General features: G+C 41.2%; 1 protein-coding gene across 4 annotated transcripts in view; it reads left to right on the top strand.

Annotated features, from left to right (window-relative positions):
* Nucleotides 1-20,937, top strand: part of ltbp1 (latent transforming growth factor beta binding protein 1) — a 144,007-nt gene that overhangs the window by 107,631 nt on the left and 15,439 nt on the right. For 3 of the 4 annotated variants that reach the window (XM_080036965.1, XM_080036967.1, XM_080036968.1), the window contains 4 exons: nt 4,529-4,648; nt 10,054-10,176; nt 18,886-19,011; nt 19,599-19,727. In XM_080036965.1, coding sequence (XP_079893091.1) covers nt 4,529-4,648; nt 10,054-10,176; nt 18,886-19,011; nt 19,599-19,727 — 498 coding nt within the window. The remainder of the gene's footprint in view (nt 1-4,528; nt 4,649-10,053; nt 10,177-18,885; nt 19,012-19,598; nt 19,728-20,937) is intronic. The other variant, XM_080036966.1, reaches the window with a different exon arrangement.

A 20,937-nucleotide genomic window follows, 5' to 3' on the forward strand; every position in this document is an offset into this window, starting at 1 on the left:
CTCTACAAGGAAATGATCAAGGCTAAAAATCTAAAGCCTTCTTACTGGTGTCCCTACTGCCTGCACGGTTCATAACATTTCACAAGGAAAGTGGTGGATTGAAAAAACAACTTTGGATTTTTTTTTTGCTTTCCTCTGAACCAGCATTTGTAGTTGAGATGCTAGATACTCATAAAACTATTCGCTAAAAAGTGACCTCATAACAGCAGCAGCTATAAAATAATATTAATTACATCAACAATTACAATTATCCTTATTTTCATAATTGAACAAATAAGGCTTACATTGATTGACCTTAAGGTTGGTTCTCGAGAACCTATCCTCCTTGAGTTTTAAGTTTAAATATTTCGTCGTTGAAAGTAGAAAGTTGAAAGTTACATGAATGTGTCTATTTCCAAGCCTGGTCCTCACTGCTGCCTACGACACTGTCCAGCACCGCACCATGATCAGGAAACTTTTGGACATGATTGGTGACCTCAACCTGTGCCAAGTCATGAAAAGCCTCCTCAACAACAGGCGCTTCTTCGTCCAACAAGATGATAAGAAGAGCAAAGGAAAGCCCAAAAGAACGGCCTACCACGAGGCAGCGTACTGGCCCTTCAACATCTACACCAACGACCAGCCACTCCCCCCACAATGCTGCCGCTTCATATACGCTGACAACTTCTGCATCACCACCCAACAAGAGAACTTCCAAAAGATCGAGTCTGTCCTGGAAAGCGCCCTCCGAGAGATGACCACCTACTACAATAACAACCACCTGAAACCCAACCCCACAAAAACCCAACTATGCAGCTTCCATCTAAAACATCGAGAAAATAACTACTGTAAGTATCTCATGGGATGGCCACAGGCTCTCAAACCACTCCCACCTCGGAGTCACACTCGACAGGACACTCTCTTTCAAAACCCACCTTCAGAACACCAAAGCTAAGGTTAACACCCGCAACAACATCCTGCGCAAATTGGTTAACTCCAAGTGGGGCGCTGATCCACCAACCATCCGTGCAACTGCCCTAGCCCTGTGCTTCTCCACAGCTGAATACGCGTGCTCCAGCTGGAGCCGCAGTCATCATACCACACTTGTTGACACCGCCCTCAACGACACCTGCCGCATTATCACGGGATACATTAAAGATCTCCTATTATACTACTTTTCTGGTCTTCATTTCTTGTTAAAAACTGCTGTAGAGCAACCTGACACGAATCACATCACAAAAAACCATGTAGATTTTCGGGACACTCTTCCTCTCATCTGAGCGAGCACAGCAGTCTGCTCCACACCTCGGCTTTGTGCTTCTCCACCCCCTCCCCCCCTCCCCCCTCCTGCAAACCCCACTCCGTTGTGATTGGTTACCTTCCTTCCGGAACATTTTCAGCAGCGCGTGGGGAGATTTCGAGCAGGAAGCTGGGGGCATGGCCGGAGCTTGCCTGAGCAGCATTACCATATATGGAAACATCCGCTTTCGAGACAACAAGAATATCCGGAAATTCTGAACCAATTTGAACACGTGATTTCTCGACCGGCTGCCCTAGTGTTTAGTGCCAGACGGTCAGCAGGGAATACGTCTAAATGCATGTATTGTACGTCATTATTTGATAAGCTAGTATGGTTAAACATGACTATAAATCATTATAACAACGTTTATAGGTCATAAAAGTCAAAAAGTATCATAGGTCCTCTTTAAGACAACGCCAGGCCCGTGCCTCTACGCCCTAACTGGCATTGCCCCCCCCCCCCCCAACCCCCCCCCCACATCAGACGATCCATCGTCGCCCAAGACGAGCGGAGAGCACAGGAGACCGACACAAGGCACCCCCTTCACGGACACACAGCACCTCCACCCCGACTGAAATCCAGAGCCAGCTTCCTGCATATAGTCCCACCCCTCCAGACAACCAAAGAAACAGCAAGGACCAACATCTGGAAAGATGAATGAAACCAGCTCTACACATGAGCCCATGACTGGATGAAGAGAGGAATCACCCCCACAGAGCGCCTCTCCAGCGGGCACAACCTCCCATGGCCAACCTGGAAGACTCAACAGGCTACGAGTGGAGCAGGGGAGGTGCAAATCACTTTTGAAAGCATGTGGCTACCAGCCAGAAGACAGATGCAGCTGTGGAGCAGTACAGACAATGTCCCACCTACTGGAGTGTGATGACGCCCCCGAGTGCTGAACCCACCCCATCAGCTGTGACCTGCGCCAGATACTGGCAGAACGACATCCGAGATTGCAACGGACTCGAAGAAGAGCCTGGTCCTACCAGACCATCATACTTCATTGCATTTGTACAGAAGGTCTGGAATCGCTCAATTGACAGACGTATACTCACTTGAAGGCGGGTGTCTGTTGAAGTTTATTGGATCTGCCCAGTGCCACTCTGGATCGGCCAACCAATCGCATAACGTTTGGTCGTGATGAATGTCATGCGCCGGCTTCTGACTACAACTGAAACTGGCGCACTTCATTGTTCTCCGCCACCGTTAGCTGATTGGACCGGTAAAAAATCTGCAGGAAAAAACACACAAATATACCGCACCCCCTTACTGACTGCTGAAGGGGAAATTAAAATTGAGCGGAAGTAGGTAGGCGGGCAGTGCCAGGCTATCTATTTCCCCCATTGCAAAGTACATTTTCCAGGTTCACTCCCTACTTTGCATGGACTTTGTATGCAATCAAAGGTATGAATATGCCCAGCACATTTGATGGCAGTTTGGATCTATTGGACTTTAAGATTGTTTTATATACAGTATCAACGATTTTTTTGTTGTTGCCTTTATTCAGTATTTGTCCAGATACTGTATCAGAGTGTTTCAATTTGACAGACTTCAAGGTTGTAAAAAATGTTCTGCATATTTGAAAGCATTCATATCCTGTTCAAATAAGCATCATCAAGCGTCTACGGCACTCAGTTTGCACAACCATAAGCTCTGCACACTAACAAGTGCATGCTAATAAAAATTATAATTCAGTGGAATTTCAAAAAGAGACCAGTGACCGCACTGTTAGCCGTGTCTGCACCGACAACCTCCTCCCTCCTGCCTTATTGGGATATAAATATCAGGCACTCTGTCATTACGTGGTTTCCTGCCATTTCAACACAGCTTTCCCCACCCACAAAAATGATACTGAATTAGGCCTGTGAGGGTAAACAGGCCCCGCTTGTTATTTCCCCCCAGAGCTGCAATAAAAATCCCTTTTACCCGGCTGTGGAGGATGAGGGATCTGGTTAGGACTTCTTTGGAGAGCCTTTATATGAGTGAGGAGGATATGCTGCCACCAAGGTTTCTATTAAAAGGTCAATACTAAAAACAGGCTCCGGAGTAAGAGTTTGTATAGACATATTTTGGAATTCTGAGAGAGTCATTACACTGCAAGGACAACTAAACCCAACTTTCTACCATACAGTATGTGACTCCTGAACCTGTCTTCACTAGTGAAAATACCCATTGACTCAAAGCTTTAGGTAGTATCAGCTTTAAATGCATACCAATCTCCAGCGAAGGTTTGGTAATGTTTATACTAACCGCAGCAATATTTGACGCTCTGAGCGTGTAGGTATAAATTGATTTTGACAATAAGTGTTCTAGATTACGATCGCTTATTATGCCTTGAATGCATCACGCAGCTGGAGATAGAAGTGATAAATCTAAAGTCCTAGATTCATTCAACTTTAGCTCTGTTTGGTTCTCCTGAGGGAAATCTGCTGGCCCTTGAGCGGCTAAATGCTCCACTGGATGGACTATTAGCTCACTGTGTGTGTGTGTCTGTCTGCTGTCTACTGCTCACAACATGCCCTGCATTCCAAATTGCATACTCTTTATTTTTTCTATTCTACATACAACATCCGACGATAAAAATAATCTAGTTAGGATGCAGTAGGCATACTATTGGTACATACTTTTACTCTTTTATTTCATCATAACATTGCGCCTTGATCTTGCCTCTTGCTTTTATATCCGGCGCATCCCCGTTTGTTTTCATACGGGGCCTCCGTTGATGTGGCGTCACTTCTCGTGCGCATCGGATTGTGGGTCAGAATCGCCCAAATAGGATGCTGTTTTCAACACTAACAGTCTTGGCCGGATGAAGTAGGACATCCGGCTACTTCTAATCCTATATCTGGCCACAAGAATCGGGACATCCTAAATCTTTTTTCTACATACTATATAGTAGAAAGTATGAGATTCGGAACGCAGGGATGGTGTACAGAGGGGTTTTCTATGACAGAGTGAAAACAGAGTGATAGAGTTGGTCATAGAGATTGTGATTTCCTGAGCCCAGTATCTCTTGACATGACACCCTTTTACTCGGTGATTCTGCAGTGTGTGACATGCGTTCAGTGTCAACTTTCAGGTAAGATGCAGGAGGCAGTCTGCCCCTTTAATTAGCAAGTGAGTAAATGGTGTGGAGTCTGGTTGTCGTGTCACGTCTAATAAGAATCCCCACTGCAGAATATTTTTGCTGTTTTGATTTTGTCCATGACTGAACAAACATGTCTTTTCTTTTTCTCTCTGTCCCAGATATTGATGAATGTGAGGACAGGACAGTGTGTCCCTCTGGTATCTGCGTTAACGTGTTGGGAGGTTACAACTGTAACTCCTGTACTGACGGCTTCTTGGCACAAGGGGGCCAGTGTGTAGGTAGGTCTGACACTGTTTGTGTGTGCGTGTGTGTGTGTGTGCTTGTGTGTGTGTGTGTGTGTGTGTGTGTGTGTGTCACTAGCGCTAGGAATTATTATGGAAAGTTTAGTTGATACAAGTGCTTTAGAAGTTGAGATCTTTGGTTCAGTGTAATGAAAAAAACTACTGTTGAGATAATGGCCGTTAAAGATGGTTGTTAAGGAGAAATATACAGACAACAACAGACAAAGTTTAGTCAAATATGCTCTGGTGGTGTGGTGGATGGAGCGTGTACCGTGTCGGCTCCGGCCTTCGTTGCAGTGGTCGCGGGTTCGGATCCGACCCGTGGACCTTTGCTGCATGTCATCCCCCCTCTCTCTGTCTCCCCATTTCAACTCTGTACTATCTAATAAATCTTGAAAATGCCAAAAAATTATCTTTAAAAAAATATATATACAGTCCCATCCATAAGTATCGGAACAGTGAGGCCAATTCCTTTATTTTTGCTGTAGACTGGAAACATTTGGGTTTGACACCAAAAGATGAATATGAGACAATAGCTCAACATTTCAGCTTTCATTTCCAGGTATTCACATCTGGATCTGATACACAACTGAGAAGATATAATTTTTTGAAAAAGAACACAACATTTTTTTGGCCTCACTGTTCCGATACTTATGGAGGGGACTGTATATAGGGGAGAACGGGGGAACATGAGACATCGGGTAATGTGAGACATCCCCTGTATCTAGGCAATGGAACACATTTTTGGTCATGTGAGATATATGTTTTCAAGCCCCTCTCATTCCCCCTTGGCCATGAAAGAGAGGACCTCATGGTGATGTTGTAAGCAGGTTTTTTTTCACAAAAATGTCTTTTTTGCATGTAAAAGTACATTTTCTTGCTGTCAACTTAATCGATTGTTGTGCCAAAGCAAATTGATTCAGGTAGAAAAACTTCTATCATACATGTTGATGAACTACCAACATAGGAAACCATGTGATGATGATAACTGAAGATTAGCCTGATTTGCTGAGAGAAGTTTTTTCTCAAATTGTGACAGTGGGGTAAAGTAAGACAAATGCTGTGGGGTAAAGTGAGACAGTGTCTGTGCCCTCTTTTAATGAATCCATTATATTTAAGGTAGCAAGGAGACTAGTTTGAATAAGACAAAATACAATGTGGGCTGGAGGTGGGGGTTGATGGTTGAAGGGGTTTCAGCAAGGGAATGGTTTGGAAGAAAAATATTAATCAAAGATGGAAAATGACAGCTGGGTCTAGTCCTGTGTTCTGAGTCCCAGGCTGTTCTAGCTGGTTCTGATTGTTCTTTGCTCTGACCACCAGACACTAGCTGGCTCTAATGGTCCTGTGTTCTGACCCCCAGACTGTGTTTTAATCAAACTGGTTCTATCTGTCATTTGAATGTTAATTATTGAATATGAATTATACGTTGTATTTGATCAGAGTTACTTTCAAGTGTTTAGAAAATGTTTTTCTTAATTGACCAAACCCCATGATTCTGTTACTCGTCCGACATTAGTTTTGTAATATTTGGTTTTCAAGCTAGCTGTCAGGATTCTAACTGTTACAACCTTTGTCGTTATGGTAGTTTCAGAGTGGAAAAAGTAGGTGGATCAGTTTACCCCTTTGACTTCTCTGGTCTGTCTCAGTTTACCCCACAGCTGGGGTAAACTGAGACAGAAGACAACTTTTTTTAAAACAATCATATTTTCACTGCCCTTTGTCATGAATAAATTCTGCTAATGCCCTTTTCTAGGAAACATCCTGAATTAATGGGAAATGTGTAAATTTGACTGATAAATCATTTTAGTTCCCTTAGAGGGAAGCAAATGTAAAAAGTGTCTCACATTACCCTGTTCTCCCCTACACCTTATTGTACATTTTGGATAATGAGTGGATTAGTTTGAAAGAAAACATGTTATGGAAGCAAAATAGCCAAATGTCTCAAAATTGACCAGTGATTGTACAAATGTTTTTGCCTGCAGTGTCCCACCTTGAAAACAAATCATGTTTTATTATTTGATACATTGATTTACTTTTATTTTTGTGTTGGCAGCTAAACTTACAGACATCTTTATGAAGAGTATAAATGTCAGCAAGCAGTGAAGCAGACTAGACAATAACAACTCCTGGAACAAGCTACACCTACTAAATTTTAATAAAGATATTTTTGGGACTTCAACAGAGGCACCCTGGACATTAGCCTTTCCCTCACAACCCGGGGGTTCACACGCTCTGCCTCTTTTGCTCCAAAAATACAGCCGACTGTGAATTAGACCTGAAACTCTGTGTCGCTGCATTTCTAACGCCTCAACCACAAAGCAGTCTGCAGTCTCAGTTATTTGCACTATTCATCAAAATGCACCATTCTTGGAATAGTTTAGACCCCATGCTAACCTCATGGTGCATAACATACAGCCATCAATTCATATAGAGAAATCAGCCAAGGACACATATGCTGAATAAAATACTGCACCAATCAAGCAATATAACCAGTGAACCAATCCAAAGAACACACAGTATTATTTGCCCTGCGTTTTTTCCTGTGCAAAGGTGTGTGCACCCCATCTTTCCCCATTCAGTAATTTGCTGCTCTGCTATCACGTGTTCAATGCTCCTGACACTGTTCCACACACACACACACCATGCAAAGGCCAGCCAAGCCGCAGTGGAGTGGCAGTGAGTGGTGTGGCGGTTTGTGAGAGGAAATAATTAGGCCATGTAACAGAGTCCTTTATAGAAGTTTACGACACAGCTCACACAGATGTTTGCATGCCACTGCCAGACTGAGGGAAATGTCACATCTCCTCCACTGTCTGTGTGTGTGTGTGTGTGTGTGTGTGTGTGTGTGTGTGTGTGTGTGTGTGTGTGTGTGTGTGTCTTTCACTTGTATAATGGAATATAGAGATGTGAATGCTCCCTCCAAAACTGATCAACACAAACCCTGTGGTGTTGCAGTTGCATTGAGTGCTCACTGTGCTCTGTTCTCTACATAACCAGTGTTGTAGGTTTCATTCTCTCTTTGTGAATGTTGTGAACCGTGAATGCTTTGTTCTACCACTGTGCGGTTCGGTTTCGTGTGGCTAAGAACACCTTAAGTTGCGTTTTCACTGGCAAAGGTTGGGAATGGTACCAAAATACGCCAACCGTGCCATACCTATTTTTCATTGACCGTACCAAGACGTCCCAAAGGGTCTCAAAAGGGGTAGAGCTACACACTGCATTCCGTTGATTGGTCAACAGAATTGTCATTAAGATAAGAATAACTTTAACTCGTGAGAGATAAACCACTGTGTGTAATCACCTGGGCAAGCGAGCAAAGTCTTGTGTTTAGAGAAAAATATCTGCATATAGCTGCTGTTGGCCAGCGGCTAGAAGAGCTCTGACCCATAGACCTGATATCCTCTGACCACAGCTATCACCGTTCAGCAAACTGTGCTGAACCGAACTGTGCTGCTCCGTGGAAACGAGACATAAGGTGCTGGGCACTGGGATGCCAAGTACCGACTGGTCTGATGTGACCACATCTGCTTTTTCCCCTTATCGTACTAGTGATGATTTATGAGGGTGAAGCCTATACCAAAACTGTAATGCCTGACTGAGGGAGTCAGACACACTGGTACCTTATAGCTGAACAAAAAGCCTGTGTTTAGGAGCCTAATATATTCAAGACAAAGTGAGACATAATATGAGGGCATAGACTAACAGTCTTCAGTGATGCGCGAGCAAAGGATAACCCCACCAGCGATGTCCTAACGCACGATATGTAACTTCCTCACTTAGTTCTTGCATTTTGGGCCAGCTCTATAAATGTCAGGCTGGGGTTAATGGATGTCACAGAGCAGTGGCAAAATATAAAGTGGTGAGAGCCCTGCATTCTCTGAGCACAGCACACAATTTTAAACTAAGATGTCTTCATTCCCAAACGATACTTCATGTCATTATTTGTCAGGAATTTCATTTCTTGTTGACATTGTTTAAACATTGCCTTAGTTTGTGCCTGAATATTTGTAGTTGTCTGTGCCTGATTAGCTATTAAGCTAATGCAATGACAATGCAATGTGTACAGATTAATTCAGGGGACACAATAGTTTGAAGCGCAGAAAAACAACACAGATTACATGAAAGATTGAAAGCAATCAACTTGGTTCCAGAAACCAAGCCTTTATCACAGACGATAGAAAAGCAAAACCCAACTTTTAATAAACTGTTGATTACCATTAACTAATGATGATGACTTTGAGTCATCCCTGGGTTTATGATGGAATAATATGCTGCATACTGGAATCACAAGACCCACTTAAAGCCACAATGATTTAGCTGCGGGCTGTAAACTGAGGTGGTCAGAATAACCCTTTAAATATAAACTGTGTTATAAATGCAAATGTCAAGAGACATTAAAAATAAGTTGTTGCCTCATAAACATGCATTAGATCTGGGTAGTGTTTGTGTGCATGACATTATAGTTTCAGCATTCAAACGCCTTTGGGCTTATGTAGCAAGAAGGAGCTTTTTTCATGCATGGCACACTGAAATGTGTTCAAACTGGAGGCATCACTTCCGGGGTTCTACATCTTTGAGGCCTCACACAGCAGCAGTACACCTTTTCAGAGTCACTTTGGAGCCAACGGTATGGAAGTAGAAAAGAAATAAAAGGAGAGGAGGAAGATTTTTTTTTCATCATGCATTTTGTAATTCAGTTCAGTGGATTTTGGTGCCACGTAAACAAAATGTAATGAATGAAGTTACATTTTTAAAGGCCTGCCATTACATTGACCGGTTATCATAGTCCACTCCGATCACTCTGCCTGCCAGCTCTCAACACTGCGTTAAATGAAAGCCCTCACTGCTTGTAGTCACTTGTTCACAGTGTTATACAAACAGCTTGTTAATCATTGTTTCTTAAACAAATAGTCTTTAATGCGGCAATTACATTTACTGATATAATTTACTGCACTTAGGACATTTATATAACTGTCTATACAACTGAAGTGCTGGTCAAAAATGGGAGGGAAACAAATCTATTACTTGAACTTTTGCATTCTTATTCTGTTTATGTAAAACACATGATCATACATGGGTTAAAAATGCCAGAATCTGTAGTCCCCCGGCATTGATGTTAAAAGAAAGGCTTTCTAAAATGCAAATAAACAAGATAAAAAACAACATAAGCTGGACGGAAACAGGGCATCACAGAACAAACAAAATACAAAGCACCAGTGAAAAAAATAAATAAATACATAGTACGTTGACCACATTCACAACAAATTATTTTAGTGCTGTCATGTATATGTATTGATCATCCATTGTCTTAACTGCTTAGTAAACAACATATGTGTTTAGTTCTCTGATGAAGTGATGGTCTGATGGTGATGAGTCTTGTTCCACTGTGTGTGTTGTTGCAGATATAGATGAGTGCCAGGATGAGCGGGTGTGTACCAGGGGCCACTGCGTCAACACTCGAGGCTCCTTCATCTGTCAGTGCGGGCCGGGCTTCAGAGCGTCCCCAGCCGGAGACTACTGTGATGGTAGGATATCATATACATTTTAAGGAACAGGCTTTAATATTAACAATAATACAATGTAACTCCATTGATTGAGTAGACAAAAAGAGGATTAATAATCTACTTTATAATAATAATAATCGTAATAATAATAATAATTATTATTATAATTAATTATTAATTATAATTAAGTAATAATAATAATAATAATTATTATTATTATATATAGGGGAGGATGGGGGAATGTGAGACATCGGGTAATGTGAGGCACCCCTCACATTACCCAAACACATTTTTGGTCATGTGAGATATATGTTTTCAAGCCTCTCTCATTTCCCCTTGGCCATGAAAGAGAGGACCTCATGGTGATGTTGTTAGCATGTTTTTTTCACAAAAATGTCTTTTTTATATGTAAAAGTAAATTTTCTTGCTGTCAACTTAATTGATTGTTGTGCCTAGTCAAATTGATTCAGGTAAAAAAACTTATATCATACATGTTGATGAACTACCAGCATATGAAACCATGTGATGATGATAACTGAAGATTAGCCTGAATTTCTGAGAGAGGTAGTTTTTTCTCAAATTGTGGCAGTGGGGTAAAGTGAGACAAATGCTGTGGGGTAAATTGAGACAGTGTCTGTGCCCTCTTTTAATGAATCCATTATATTTAAGGTAGCAAGGAGACTAGTTTGAAAATACAAAAGACAATGTGGGCTGGAGGTGGGGGTTGATGGTTGAAGGGGTGTCAGCAAGGGCATGGTTTGGCACGTATGTATGTGGGGGACAGGAGAGTGACCTTTAACTTCTATGGACTCTAAGTAATATGTCTTTATTAAATTAATGACCCCAATAAAACAAATGCTAAAAAAAGACTCAAAAGATGTTTTATTTGATCAGAGTTACTTTCAAGTGTTTAGAAAAATGTTTTGCTTAATTGACCAAACCCCATGATTCTGTTACTAGTCCGACATTAGTTTTGTAATATTTGGTTTTCAAGCTAGCTGTCAGGATTCTAACTGTTACAATTTGTGTTGTTATGGTAGTTTCAGAGTGTAAAAAGTAAGTGGTCCAGTTTACCCCCTTGATTTTTCTGGTCTGTCTCAGTTTACCCCACAGCTGAGGTAAAGTGAGACACATGACAACTTTTTTTAAAACAATCATATTTTCAATGCCCTTTGTGTTCAAAAGATTCTGCTAATGCCCATTTCTAGGATACATCCTGAATTAATGGGAAATCTGTACATTTGAGTGATAAATCATTTTAGCTCGCTTAGAGGGGAGCAAATGTAAAAAGTGTCTCAGATTACCCCGTTCTCCCCTATATATAGCTATATATATATATATATATATATATATATATATATATATATATATATATATATATATATATATATATATATATCTTTTTTTTAAGATAATTTTTTTGGCATTTTCCATGCTTTATTTATAGTGCAGAGAGACAGAGATGAAAATGGGGCAGAGAGGGGAATGCCATGCAGATAAAACGACCATGTGTCTGCTGCGAGGACTTTGTTGCTGATGTTCAAGAGGAACACGTGATAGAAATGTGTTATATGGTCCCAGTTAGTTGCTGATGGAAAACATGGGTTTGAATTTATAAAGGACAAAGTATGACACACATACATCACAGTAACAGTGGAGCAGCAGGCTGATGGTCCTGCTTTCGTTTGTCTGTTGACATTAGTTTGTCCTCATGACCACTAGAGGGCAGATGGCTAACCAGCAGTTTACTTGTGAGCTATTGTATCTTGTGTCAAAATGTAACTGAAAGCGCTTTTGTGGGTAAATGGGGATTTACCCACAAAAGCGCTTTCAGTTACATTTTCAGCACTCTTTCAAAGGTTTTTTTTATTAAATGTTAGTAACAAAATTATAGCACAATGAATACAAATTTTTTCCCCTATTTTTCCCGAACATACCCCACCCACATCCCACCCTCACACCCAACAACACGAAATATACACTACAAGAAACAGAAATAAACAATCAGTATAAAAAAAACAAAAAAAAAACACATAAAGAAATAAATTTGAATCAAATAAAAGAGGGGGGGAGGTAGCTACTCTTCTATAGTTGTTGTTGTTTTTTTTTTATAATTTAGGAAGGGGCGCCAAATTCTGTCAAATTTATTCTCGGATCCCTGGGTAGTATAACGTATTTTCTCTAAATTCATACATGACATAATGTCTCTAATCCAATGTGAGTTGGAAGGAGGAGCAGGATCTTTCCACTTGAGTAAGATAGCCCTACGAGCAAGTAATGAGGTGAAGGCCAGTACCTTCAGCTTCACTTTGGGCAAGCCCGGATTTGGAGCAATGCCAAAAATTGCAGTGAAAGGGTTCGGCTCAATTTGATGCTGAAGTACTTCAGAAATTGTTTGAAAAACTGATGTCCAGAACTCAGTCAAGGTGGGACACAACCAGTACATGTGAAAGAGTGATGCCGGTGCGCTCTTACAGCTATCACAGGTCGGGTCTACATCGGGGAACATACGAGCTAATTTAGTTTTAGATATGTGGATACGATGTACTACTTTAAATTGCACAAGAGCATGTCGGGCGCACATGGAGGTAGAGTGTATCCGATCCAGGACTGAATCCCACATGTGATCTGTGAAGGCAGAACCTAGGTCCTGCTCCCACAGGGTTCTTATAGCTGCTAATGAGGGGCTATGCAACTTCGAATTAAGGTTGAAAAACACAGAAATTGAGCCTTTTAATGTGGGGTTTACAGAAAGAAACAAATCGACATGATTGGCTGGTGGTTTATAAGGGAATTAGGGAATTAACTTCTGCGTAAAATGCCTGATTTGCAGAAATCGGAAAAAATTAGTCTTTTCGATACCAAAATGTTTTGTCAATTGCGAAAAACTAGCAAATAGATCATTAATAAATAAATCACCGATGCATTTTAAGCCTTTTTTATGCCAGATCTTGAATGCACCATCCACCGTCGAGGGAATAAACAAATGATTAGCTGCAATTGGGCTGAAAAATGAAAAATTCTGCATTCCAAAATTCTTCCTAAATTGGGTCCAGATTCGAAGGGAGTGCTTAATCACGGGATTACTGTTGGGAATAGCCGAAGAGAGTGGAAGTGCGGCGCTTGAGAGGGCAGATAGAGACAATGGGCTAATAGCGCTGGACTCCATTGTTACCCAGAATGGGGCTGAGTCGTCAAGGTGAAAATGCACCCAATACACTAAAGAACAGATATTAGCAGCCCAGTAATAGTATTGTAAATTAGGGAGGGCCATTCCGCCTGTTTGTTTTGGTCTTTGAAGAAATGCGTTCCTTAACCGAGGGTGTTTACCATTCCAAATATAATTTATCATTAAAGAGTCAAGGGCCTGAAAAAAGGATTTGGGGAGAAAAATGGGGAGACATTGGAATAGATATAGGAACTTTGGGAGTAATGTCATTTTGATTGAATTTATTCTACCTATGAGAGAGAAAGCCAGAGGAGACCACTTCGATAATATTTGCTTCGGCTGATCCAATAATTTGAGGAAGTTCGATTTAAATAGGTTTTTAAAATTTCTGGTAAAACATACCCCAAGGTAACTCAGATGGTCTGTCACCACTTTGAGTGGGAGAGCTGTATAATCAAGTTTAAGAGCTTCTTTATTAATCGGAAAGAGTTCGCTCTTACTCAAGTTAAGTTTATAGCCAGAAAACTGACTAAAGACCTCCAACACAGAAAGTGCCTCCGGTAAAGAGGTGGCTGGCTTGGCGACAAACAAAAGTAAGTCATCGGCGTATAATGATACCTTATGTTCAATTCCTCCTCTCCATATCCCCTGAATCTGTTTGTTACCGCGGATGGCAATCGCAAGTGGTTCGATTGCAATAGCAAAAAGGAGCGGGCTCAAAGGACAACCCTGCCGGGTCCCACGGTGCAGATCAAAACTACTTGAGTAACGGCTGTTTGTTAATACTGAGGCAGAAGGGCATGCATATAATAATTTAACCCAAGAAGTGAAAACAGGACCCAAACCGAATTTTTCAAGGGTGAAAAACAAATAATTCCATTCTACTCTATCAAATGCTTTTTCAGCATCCATAGAAGCGAGGCATTCTGATTCAATATTTCTGGGGGAATATAAAATGTTCATTAGCCGGCGGATATTATAAAATGATTGGCGTCCCTTTATAAACCCAGTTTGGTCGGGGGATATGATAGAGGGGAGAACATCCTCCAATCTGTGGGCGAGAATTTTAGCAAGTATCTTCACATCCGTATTTAATAGTGAAATTGGTCGGTATGATGCAGAATCTAGAGGATCTTTATCCTTTTTTAACAACAGGGAAATACAGGCCTGGTAGAACGAAGGCGGGAGTTTACCTGAGTCAAATGAGTCTGAGAATACTGAACATAAAAAAGGCGATAATTCGGCTGAAAATTTCTTAAAAAAGTCAGATGGAAGTCCGTCTGGACCAGGAGATTTGCCTGATTGCATAGATGTTATTGCTGCAATAATTTCCCTCTGAGTAATAGGGTGCCTCAAGGCTATGTCTCAGGTCTTGAGAAAGGGAAGGCATGTTTAGGTTACTGAAAAAGGTTTCCATCACCGCTGCGTCTACTGTACAATCAGAACTATACAAATTTGGATAGAATGTTTTGAACTTTTCGTTTATCAATTTCTGATCTGATGTTGTACACCCACTGTCTGTCCGTATTCCAGGGATGAGTTGCTTCGCTCTAAATCCGCGCAGTTGATTGGCCAGGAGTTTGCCAATCTTGTCACCATGCTCATAAAAAGTACTTCTGCTCCTAAGCAACTGGTCAGCAACCTGACGAGAGGAAAGAAGGTTGAATTCTGTCTGAAGTTTTAAACGTTCTTTGTAAAGTTCAGATGAAGGTGAATTAGCATATTGTCTGTCTATGTTCAGAATCTGATCAGCTATTTCAGTTTGTTTCTGTTTTATACACTTATTTTTGTGTGCTGCAAATGATATAATTTCACCTCTCAAATAGGCTTTCAGGGCTTCCCAAATTGTTGCATTGGACACATCTGGTGTTTTATTTATACTCAAAAAAGTTTTAATATGTGTAGAGATGTGTGAAAGAAAACTCTCATCTGTGAGCAACAATGGATCCAGTCTCCACTGTCTTCTTGTATACTCAACGTCAGAGAAAGCCAGTTGAAGGAGCAGAGGAGCGTGATCTGAGATCACAATACTTTCATAACTGCATGACTTTAGGTCTGACATCAATGAATTATCAACAAAAAAATAATCAATTCGGGTGTAAGTGTGGTGGACATGTGAAAAGAATGAATATTCTCTTCCTGTGGGGTATAAAAACCTGTATGGATCAGAGAGGCTATAATCAGCAAGAAATTATTTGATATAACCTGCAGATCTGCTAAGAGTGGCAGGTTTGGGGGAAGAGCGATCTAAGACTGGATCTAGATAACAATTAAAATCCCCACCAAGAATAAGAGAATGGGAATTGAGATCAGGGAATTGAGAAAAAAATCTCTTAAAGAATTCTACATCATCGACGTTAGGCGCGTAGACGTTGGCCAAGATGACTGACTTATTGTAAAGTTTGCCTAAAACAATAATAAAACGTCCATTTTTATCTGATATAATGTTTGAGGACTCAAAAGGAATATTACTATCAATAAGGATAGCTGTACCCCTAGCCTTACCCCTGAAATTAGAATGAAAAAATTGTCCACGCCAGCATTTACTTAATCGCCCATGGTCAGAGTCATGTAAGTGGGTTTCTTGAAGGAAAACTATTCCAGCCCTGAGCCGTTTTAGGTGGGTTAAGACCCTACCCCTTTTCACTTGGTGATTTAGCCCCTTGACATTCCAACTAATTAAATTAAGATTGCCCTTCATCTAGCTCAGTTATAGTGAGAATAAAAAGAGTTGCTCCGGTAAGAAAAAGAGTAGCAAAATACAGATGAAAAGAAAAACACAAAAAAAAAAGGAAAACACAAATAACTGAAAACACAGCAGGTGATAACTTATCAGCTAAACCCTCAGTTAACACCAACCCACCCCACCCCGAACCCACCCCATATATTGCTCTAAACAGCAAACCCCAAAAGACCCTTACTAGTCTCACAACAAACATTCCAAGCCTTAACTTTCTGACCTATGCTAGCTTCCCACATAAGTCTTGTACAATTCACCCCATAACAGCTAGTAACACTATGAACAATCCAGCAAACTGTCAAAATGACAACACACTAAACAAACATACCGTGCTCACCCAACAAATTCGAAATACAAAAAAAGAACAAGGCGTGAGTTAGACAATCTGTCCAAATGGCAAAAATAAAAAAAAATTAAAAGAACAGACAAGCTTATCTAGCCGTTTTAAAATAGAGATACAAATAAAAAAAAGCGAGTGAACTAGACAATACGTCAAAATGACAAGCAACAAAAATGTCACGTTCACCCAGCTAATTTACTCATTTTAAAAAAGGGAGAAAAAATGCGTGTAGTACCATCAGTCTGAGAGATTGGCTGGGGATATGAAAAGAGCATTTGTCCACATTGTATACTCACAGCAGGCAATCGTATTTACTACGGACTCACACCCAATGTAGATATGTAGTTAGATGCTTCAGAGACGGACAGCAACCACTTTCTCTCGCCGCTCTGGAGAGTAATACGAAGCCTCGCAGGATGAAGAAGAGAGGGACGGAGACCGTGCTGATAAAGCTCAGCCATGACCCCCCTGTATTCAGCCCGCTGCTTCACGACCTCCGCGCTGTAATCCTCGTAGAACCGGAGCTTGTGGCCGTGGTATTCCAGCTCGCCCTGTTTACGTGCCTCTCTCATGATCCGGTCTTTAGTCTGGTATCGGTGAAAGCGGATGACGACGGATCGCGGCCTCTCATGCGGGCCCGGTTTGGGTGCCAGAGTGCGGTGAGCTCTGTCCAGCTCCGGGGGAGAAGGGAGAACTTGATCACCAAAAACCTTGACGAGGAGCTCGGAGAAAAAGGCGGTGGGGCGTGCACCCTCAAGTGACTCTGGTAAGCCCACAATACGGACGTTCTGTCTCCTGCTTCTCCCTTCCAAATCCGATAGTTTAGCTTTCAACAGCTTGTTATCTTCCTGCAGTGAGGAGCACGTAGCTTCAAGTTGCTCCAGGCGTCCGCAAACAGTTTCTGCATTCTCCTCGAGATCGGTTATACGTTTCCCCTGGCCTGAGATCACGGCCTGGATGTTGTCCAGCTTAGTGTCCATGCTGGCGAACGATGATTTAAACTCAGCGGCTATGGATTTAAACTCAGCAGTGGCTGCTCTATGCTGCTCAAGCAGATCCGAAATGGAAGCCATTGAACTAGCACCAACGTCCATGCTAACCACGCTGTCCGAGGACATATCTGACTCTGCCGAATCTCTTTTTGCGTTTTTCTTGCTTCTAGGCATTTCTCCAAAACAGTATCAGTGTTACCGGCAACACAAGCACAACAAAAATCGATGAAAATAGGGTTTAATCAGTTAGGTCTGAAATAGTTAGTGGGAGCTATAGAGCGATCGCACCTACCCCATGCTCTGTAACCCGGAAGTCCCCACAAAGCACTCTGATTAAATGACCTGATATTTCACAGATATTTCACGCAAATTCTCTTCACGACTGTTGTACACTTTGTCAGAAAGGGTTCAAGAGTCAAGATGATGAATCCAAAAATATTGTCCTTGAAGGGCCAAAAACGCCATTTAAATTGTTCTTATAATTTATATCCACTAGACATCTATCTAATGAATGATTTAATCTATAATCTAATACACTAAATAACTTTTTTCAATTCATTACTGAGTAAAATATGTCAAATTCTAAAACTATTTTTAAAAAGCAAGGTGAAAACCTCAAAAAAATATAAAACTATATATTCAACTACTGAAATAAATGATGGAATTTTTAAACCAATATTAAAATGCACTTTCAGAAGACTTTTAAAAAATGAATATTACTGGTTTCTATCAGACTTTTGTTACAATTACTTTTTTGATTTGCATTTCCCCACAGCTTTTCCTTAAGTTTTCTCTGTCCAAATAAATGTCAGTTATTGCAATGCTTTATAACCAGCCCAGGACTCATGTGTCCCTCCATATGCGGTGTCCCTTTAAAGGTAGATAAAAAGCAAGAACTTATTTTGTATGAATAATAATAATAAAGTATCACATTTTTGTTTCATAACAACCCCAAAGCAGTCATTAAAGCTGGGGTATATGATTTCTGATTGGTCAAAGTTAACATGAGCTGACACTTTGACCAATCAGAGCGAGGCTCCAATTCTCTGTTCTTATTGGCTGTTGGGACTGTCCATTCACTTTGGCACCGACTTTGTTGGTGTAGAGCGTGTCAGGGAGGGACCATAGGGGAGGGACCAAAGAGAACAAGTGGAGCGGTTGAGGTATTTGGATTCAAATCTCTATCCCAACTGCCAAATTTCTCCCCAAATCCTCCACCCCAGATTTAATGTAACAAATTATTATTATTTAGCTAGTATGCTAAAATCTACTCATGAATACTTTTACTTCATTTTGTGCTATTAGTAAACGTATTTTTTTATTCCCCCAAATATCTGTTTCAACCTCAGAAAACTATTCTCACAGAAGTGGTGTGTGTGTGTGTGTGTGTGTGTGTGTGTGTGTGTGTGTGTGTGTGTGTGTGTGTGTGTGTGTGTGTGTGTGTGTGTGTGTGTGTGTGTGTGTGTATGTGTGTGTGTGTATGTTTCAGATGTGAATGAGTGTGTTGAAGAAGCCCTGCCCTGTGACGCTGTAGGAGAGTGTGTCAACAACATAGGCTCCTACACCTGTACCTGTCCCCATGGATACCGCCAGAGCAACGGCACCACCTGCACAGGTCAGCATGGAAGCACACTCACATATTCACCACACACATTTCAGTTCTGGGATTTAGAATGTTAACCACACCATATCACGTATACATATTTTTTATTTTATTTAACATGTCCAGGATCTTATTTCACTACAGATATTATTCTTATTTCCATGTCCAGTATTCTTTTGCATCTACTTTTAACTTAACTTGATTTTGCATTCTACTTAACATTTACTGTATATGATGCACCTTATCCCTACACTTTTTATCTCATTGTGTCCTTGCACTACTTTTGTGTTTGTGTCTCAGGTGTTGCTCTCTTCACCTGTGTTTTTCTTCTTCTATATCACATTGTTGAGAGGAGCATGGGACATAATAATGGCATTGCCATTGACTGCTGCTGTAATTGTTAATGTGCATATGAAAAATACACCTCTTGTATCTTGATATGTTCCAAGTGTTAGTGACAAAGCATGTGTAGGGGGCCTCTGTTGGATTAACACAAAAACCCACAGACACACACACCCACCCAGTCACCCCCCCCCCACCCCACCCCACACACACACAGAGACACATCTCTGAGTGTATTTCTGTCTCTGTCCCCCCAGACCTTGATGAGTGTGTGGATGAACCAGAGCTGTGCTCCCCACACGGCCATTGTCTCAACACAGACGGATCCTATCTGTGTGAGTGTGAGGATGGATTTGCTGCCGAACACGACACCCACTCATGTTCCGGTAAGATGCAAAGACAAAGAAAAGACATTCATGCAGACACACATGTAATTGGGGTTTAATTAAACAGAACATTAATATACTATGGCTGTATATAACAAACAAGAGTCTTTTTTTCTATATATGTTTTATGAAAAATACATATTGAAGCATGCTAGGTAGTTTTCTTTTAATGGTCCAGAGTTTGGAGTTGCCATATGATCAGCATGCTGATGCTGACATTTTCTTACTAACAATTTACAGTGCACAGGTTATCTATGCTACCGTTGAAAGGATAAGGCTAATGTAATTCTGTATATCTCTTATTTTCAACAAAACAGATGAAAATGTGTTATTTTCACACAGGCCTGGTTATTGGCAAGGGTTTCACGATACAATACGATACATGAGACACAAATATATATCATGATACATCGCGATGTACGTATACTGCGATACTCCACATTAGGGGTGTGCACGGTTACACGTGTACACGTGTACACGTTTGTAAATCATAACCGTTTAGGAAAAATCAATAAACGAAAACCGTTCTTTTTTTTCAAATTTTCTTTTTTTCAAAGTTTTTAATTATGTTCTGGAGACACGCATGTATTGATTTTACCTCACTAATAAAGTCATTGGGGATGATAAAAGGTAGTCTGCCGAATCTGACTGTCCCTCGGCGAGTGTGTGTGTGTGTGTGTGTGTGTGTGAATGAGTGTGTGTATTGGCGCACACACACACATACGGGGGGAGTCGCCGTGCTGGGGCTCGTCTCACAGCCACGGAAGAGAGATGAAAGATAACCTAAATATTAAAGTTACCCGGTTGACGTGAACTACGCTCGTAAGTAGCCCGAACTTTATAACACCTGTTCAACCTGCATACACGTGGACATGTAGAAATCGTAGAAATGTGCGATAGGCTATATTAATCAGGAAATTAATGAAGCGCGATAATGACGGCGCACATGACAGCCAGGCGAACGTGTGTATGTGTGTGCCATGGACCTATTATAAGAGGTTTGTAAACCATAGAAAGTATATAAAAACGAGCGTGGTTCATGTCAACTGTGTGTTTACAGGCGAACGAACGCGTATGTGTGTGTGCACGCGCGCCTACAAGACGGCGGGCGCACGAGGACAATGACGTCACGGTTAACCGTGTACACGAAAAAAAATCCGTCGTGTACACGGTTAGACATTTTTGTAAACGTTCACACCCCTACTCCACA

This window comes from Ammodytes marinus (assembly GCF_949987685.1).
Source record: "Ammodytes marinus genome assembly, chromosome: 11".
In the NCBI taxonomy this organism is placed as follows: Eukaryota; Metazoa; Chordata; class Actinopteri; order Uranoscopiformes; family Ammodytidae; genus Ammodytes; species Ammodytes marinus.